Source organism: Mus caroli, chromosome 3 (genome assembly GCF_900094665.2).
Source record: "Mus caroli chromosome 3, CAROLI_EIJ_v1.1, whole genome shotgun sequence".
Taxonomy (NCBI): domain Eukaryota; kingdom Metazoa; phylum Chordata; class Mammalia; order Rodentia; family Muridae; genus Mus; species Mus caroli.
The window spans coordinates 122865887-122872243 of NC_034572.1; the positions used below are offsets into that span (position 1 = coordinate 122865887).

The 6357-nt window shown below is 42.9% G+C and overlaps 1 protein-coding gene across 1 annotated transcript in view; it reads right to left on the reverse strand.

Annotated features, from left to right (window-relative positions):
- Positions 1–2024: 2024 nt before the first annotated feature.
- The window catches only part of Enpep (glutamyl aminopeptidase), a 65141-nt gene continuing 60808 nt past the window's right edge, over positions 2025–6357 (reverse strand). Inside the window, exons 19-20 of the mRNA XM_021157699.2 lie at positions 3736–3814; positions 2025–2813 (exon numbers count right to left, since the gene is read on the reverse strand). Coding sequence (XP_021013358.1) covers positions 2670–2813; positions 3736–3814 — 223 coding nt within the window. The 3' untranslated portion in view covers positions 2025–2669. The remainder of the gene's footprint in view (positions 2814–3735; positions 3815–6357) is intronic.

Here is a 6357-nt window from a genome sequence, read left to right on the forward strand (position 1 = left end):
GAACGATCAACGCCTACCTCCAGTGCCACACCTCCTCCAACAAGGTCACACCTCCTCCAACGAGGCCACACCTCTTCCAACAAAGCCACACCTTCTCCAAAAAGGCCACACCTCCTCCAACAAGGCCACACCTCCTAAACCTTTCCAGGCAGTACCACCAACTGATGACCAAGTATTTAAATGCCTGAGAAGATGTGGCTTTTTTCATTCAAACCACCACAGCTCCCATATTCTAAAGCTTGTTGGAACTAAAGCAGAATCTTTGTGTATATAGGGATGAAGGGGGCACCCTGGTTCATCAGTCTGTACCAGACAAGGAGTCTATTTGCAGCATTTATGCATGAAGAATACGAGCAGCAAACAAGTGCTGGGTCAGTGGAAATACAAAATGAAATACATCTCTATGACTCTAGTTTGTATATTTTCAGGATCAGCCCAAGCAGAAAGGAATTCAGCAGAGGGAATGAAGAAGGAGCCTGCCATTCAAGGGACTTGAGTACAACACAGAGGTGAGTGCCAGGCTCTACACCCATCTCTTTCTGATCCAGAAATAAACACAACTAATATCACCCAGAAGTGAGCAAGTTAGGGGTCACAATGGTAATGCCCTGACCGCAGATGTGCTAAGCGGGGAGGGAGGGTCCTTCAGAGGCTGCCTGCTCCTGTCTGCCCCCCCCCCCTGCACTCTTTTCTCCTCAGTGTCATGGGAAGAGAGGCCCCTTCGCTGATTGTCTTCCAAACTTCACACAGGTGGACATCAGCTGTGGACCCTAAGCCAGCTGAAGACTCAGAGTCTATCATTCCTGCCCTGGGTGATCCAGTGCTAACGGACAATATCTAAGCAAGCTTGAAATCATGTACTTTAATTGCCATGAGGGCATGAATATTTTACTTTTATCTGTTGCAGTTCAAGGGTACTCTAAAGGAGCATCAGGAGGAAGCCCTGGTTCTGGAGCTTGTCCGCACTCCGTCTTCCCTCTGTGTCCCCCCACCCCACCCCAAGTTCACTTCCTCCATTACTCTTTTAAAGCCACTTGTTGATCTCAGACAACTGTAAGTATGGCAGTGGGGTACATGGTTGAGGGCCTATTATGGAAATAAATTGAAATATGGCATCTTTTATTGTGTGCATAATGCCTTCAATTCTCCTCAAACCAGCTCTGAATTTTCCAAGTAAATTTAGATTTTTCTAAATGGAACAGATGAGAAAACAGGGATTCTGTCTGTTCTGCCGACTGTACTGCCATTGTGATCCATTGTACATCAAGTGCCACAATCAACAGACCCTGGCCACCAGCTCCTATGAAACTAACATCGTCTGTCCAGTCACACGCATAAATTAAAATTTTTATTTATTAATTTAGTATGTGTGTCTGTGATCACGGGCACATACGCGCCCACACCCGCATACAAACACATACCCCTGCACACACACACACACACACACACACACACACACACACACAATACACCACACCACAGCACATGTCTGGAGGTCAGAGGACTATCAGTAGGCTTGGGCTCGCTCCTCCTACCCTGTGGAGCCTGGAAATGGAACATAGGTTGTCAGCCTGAGCCATCTCACCAGTCTACATATATAATTTTTATTAGTGGTTTTCTATATAGGTTTATGTTTAAAGGTGTATATGTAAAATTTACCTATAGGAAGACATATCCTTAGATATGCAGCATTGCTGGAGGACAACCTCAACTTTATCCATTTCCACACTTTTGCTGCTAGGGAGGGCAAAGCTAAATTTAAATCCGCCTTCTCTCCTTCCTGAACAGTTTCCAATTACTTTCACTCTTCCCTATAAAAATCCACGGAGCACAGTTAAGCGCCCCCATGCCCACTAATTTCATAGTTCATTTGAAGGGAACTTTGCATGCATCACAAGAGACAGCAGTGCATCATGCGTGACCAAGGTCAGGCTCTTGAAGCATACTTGTAACGTGCTAAATTATTTGGGCAATGGTGCCATCACATTCACTCAGGAGTAAGGTGCCACTGGGAAACAATGTGGTTTTCATGGTAATAATTTAAATTTATTAAAAAAAAAAAAACAAGAATACAGCATTGTCTGATTTTGTAAGACCAAAGGCAACAGTCAGTCATTTCTTTGGCTCATTCCTTCAATCCTTGATCAAAACTTAAGCCAAGGTTACTTTGGTAGGATTTAAAGCAGTGAGACATTTGTGAATAAAATGATATTAGGTCTATGTAATTCTGAATAATAAAATAAAGATTAAGACGGCAATACACCCTGCAAGTACTGGTATTTAAACTTTAAAAATCAATCAAGAGAGAAGATTAAGTGGTGTTTCTTTGGTACTAAAAATGTAAAGCTAGGACCAAATTGCTCCATTTTCACAGATCTAAGATACAAGGAATGATATTTAAAGACATTAATGTGACTATTAAACCCTTCCGTTTGTAAAGACATTCCCATGAAGAACACTTAGCAGAAATCCCTGAGCATATTAAATACTCTATTAGTATCTTCCTGCAAAAACAAAGAGGAATAATTTAAAAGCTTTGCGAGACATAAATACAGTACTTAGCAAAAGCAGAACTAGTTTCGAAGGCTCCCCTCTGTGGTCTGTAAAACAGGCCATCTCAGGCTCCACGGTGCAGCGGAGGCACAGACGACGTGCCTTCACCATCTGTCCTACGGCAGGCTAGCAAACCAATCTCTGATGGACTGTCTGTTTACGTTTAGCCACTCGATGTTGTTCTTCACTGTCTCCAGCACTTGCTCTCTAGGTTTTGCTCCAGCACCAGCATTTGGATATTTTGCAAAAAAGCTCTGCATCTAGAAAAGGCAGGGGGAGTAGTTAGAAAAACCATTCGAAGCCCGCTTCTTCAGAAGTTCCATTTGGAAGCTAGCTTTGTTTCTTCTTGTAGGGGATCTGTTTGGATGGCATCTCCATGTGCAGCATTCAGAACGAGCCTGCCAGGCACATGAGCAGTCACTCCTCTGGTTTGGGGCCCCTGCGAGCTGGTGTAACCACAAGAGGCATTGATCGGCAAAGAGGTCACCATCCACTTCTGTGGATTTCCCTATTGTCTGCACATTTACTAAAGTGTTCTGTGGATCCTGGGGCCTGTGATGTGATCAGTTTTCTCCAGCTTTTATTCTAGGGGTCTGGAGGGTTTCATATGCTTCCATTTCCTAAAGTCTTACAAGAAAAATTTCTCTTCAACAAAGTTCTATACTCTGTCTTACCCCTCTCTCCTGAGCTTACCCCTAAACCAGAGTATTGCTGCCATTTTCAAAAGTAAGAATGATTTTGTTTCTTAACATATACAAGAATCAAAACATTGCACGATCTAACACACAGACATGGAAACTTCATGACATCTCTTTATCCTATTGACATTTTGTTTTCCTTTGCTGGGATTTCAGAGATTTGGTATTAGTTTCAAACATCCCAAACTCTCAATTCTGAATGGACTCAAATCTCAACCCCACTTATCTCAGAGTCACAGACAGCCACCTGGATAGGAAAGACACTTCCATGAGCCAGCCCCAACCTTCCCAGGCCTTACATTTCTCAGTTTTTAAACCTCATTATTTCTTTGTCATTTGAATCATTTTTCAGGTTAGGAAAGAAAGTAGTGTATAATTAATTAGATATAGGGGCTTTTTCCCTCTTCTTGCATCTGGGATTTGATTGGAGGAAAGTTCAAGTTTGTTCCTTCCTAGACAAGCAAAATGGAATCGGCCTCCATACCTGCCAGAGCTGCAACTCAGTGTTGAAGGGCTCAGCTATAGTGACGATCCGGCCAAGGTATCTGTCATTGATTGTAAATCTGTAGAGAAATGGAGGAGAGTAAACCAGAATATTTGTTTTCAAGCATGAAATCTTTTACTAGATGACAAAGGTGTGTGTTTGTGTGAGAGTGTGTGTGTGTGTGCGCACTCATGTGTGCACATGTGTGCATGTATGAGTGCCCAGCTCTGTGCACTTGTGTGTGTATGCATCTGAGTGTGTATGTATGTGCACATGAATACGTGTGCATGTGCATAGGTGCGTGCACTCGTGTATGTGTGTGTATGTGTGTGTTTGCACATGTGTGTGTATGCATGTGTATGCATGTGTGTGTGCTTGTGCACAGGTGGTGCACTCATGTGTGTATGAGTACACATGTGAGTGTGTGTGTGTATACAAGAGTGAGTGTGTGTGTGTGTGTGCAAAGTAGGTTTCAAAGGAAACTAAACACAGTAGGAAGATATAAGATGTCTCAGGGAATAAAAAACCTCAAGTCATGCAAACCTGATGCCCTGAGTTCAATCCTAAAATTCCACAGTGGAAAAAAAGAACTGGCTCTTGAAAGCTTTGACCATCATGTCCTAAATAGCTCTTTCTAGAGTTACTAATGGCTTTTATATCAATAAATCTAGCTGGCTTTTTTTGATTTTCAGTTTACTCAAAATTTTTTAAGTGGAATCAGACAAGAGACCATATTTTTCTTTAAAAAAACAAAAACAAACAAACAAAAAAAAACAAAAACAAAGCAAGCAAAATGGTGGTGGCACATGCCTTTAAGCCTAGCACTTGGGAGGCAGAGGCAGGTGGATTTCTGAGTTTGAAGCCAGTCTGGTCTACAAAGTGAGTTCCGGGACAGCCAGGACTATACAGAGAAACCCTGTCTCGAAAAACAAAAAGCAAAAAACAACAACAACAACAACAACAAAAAACAACTCCCCTCATACCCTTAAAAGAAAAAAGATGATGGTGGTGGTTCATGCCTTTCATCCCAGCATTTGGGAAGCAGAGGCAGGCAGATCTCTGTGAGTTCAAGGTAGGCCTTGTCTTCATGGTGAGTTCTAGGACAGCTAAGGATATACAGAGAAACTCTGTCTTAGAAAAAAGAAAAAAGAACAAGAAAAAAAAGGAAGGGAGGGAGGGAGGGAGGGAGGGAGGGAGGGAGGAAGGAAGGAAGGAAGGAAGGAAGGAAGGAAGGAAGGAAGGAAGGAAGGAAGGAAGGAAGGAAGGAAGGAAGGAAGGAAGGAAGAAGATAGACAGACAGATATATAGATAAATGGATGCTTAGCAAGCTGAACCCTGCTACAAACCCAGGCTTACCCTGGTCACCTCTTTCCTCTCCTACTTCCATACCCCTCCATGCCTGTGAATCTTTCATCTTTACTATTGCTCCATGGTCCAGTCTCACTGTCTTTTGTTGCCAGTTAGTTAACCATTGCCTTTTGCTGGGCCTATTGAAGAAGCTGATTGTGTTTCTGAACTCCACTCTGGTCTCCCTGGTGCCTACACTTCCCCATTGCCGACCCAAGCATGCTTTTTCAGAATAAACCCATCATTTCACTTTGTTTCAAGCTTCTAGTGACTGAGTTATCATTGTTCTTGGACTAAAAGTCAAACGTTAACACGACTCTATCCCTTTTGACCTTTATCCCTTTCTTTCCTGGTAGCTTCAGCCAAGATCCTCAAGGTTTTGTTTACCCAGCTCATTCCTGCCCTTCCTTCAGTTCAGCCTGAACTACCTTAGGGAGACCTTGCCGCCAACTTCTTTCAGGTTGCTTAGTTTCCCCTTTGCATTATTTTGCTGTTCCCTGAACCTCTTTCCTGGGTAATGACTAAGGTTTCATGCATGTATCTGTGTAACTCTTGCTATAATAACATTGCTCTCCCCAACACATTAGGTTCTGCAAAAGCAGAGAGTTGGGTCTGTTTTGTCTTCCCCATTGCAGCCCCAATACCAAAGATCAAGCCTAGCGCATAATGTGTGCACTACATTACTCACTAGAGGGAAGAATTACAATTTAAAATGAGGTATTGGGGGTTAGAGAGATAGCTCAACAGTTAAGAACACTTGTTGCTCTTCTAGAAGACCAGGGTGCAATTCTGAGCACCTTCATGGTGGCTCACAACTATCTGTGACTCCAGTTTCAGAGGATCTGATGCCTTCTTCTGACCTCTCCAGGTATTAGACATGCACATGGTACACACATATATATGCAGACCAAACACGCATACATATAAAGTAAAATAAATTTCGAGTTAAAAATGAAGAAAGAAAATGATAATGAGGATATTTAAGAACAACACTAAGCACAGGAGCTTCCTGGGAAATGGGCAGTTACTGTAAAGTGTCATTTGCCAGAAACCGTAAAATTCTTTTATTCAGTAGCAATATGCTATGAAAAGAGTAAAACATAAAAACATGTGGCTACCTCTTCCGGTCAGAAAAGCACCCAGGTAGCTAGGGCGCAGAGTCGGCTGACACTCGCCAGCTACCCACAACACCCGCCACAGGATCTTAAGACTTCTGGTGAGTGGAACACAAATCCGGCCTACATAGGGCCACAACCCTCTTCCGGTCAGAAAAGC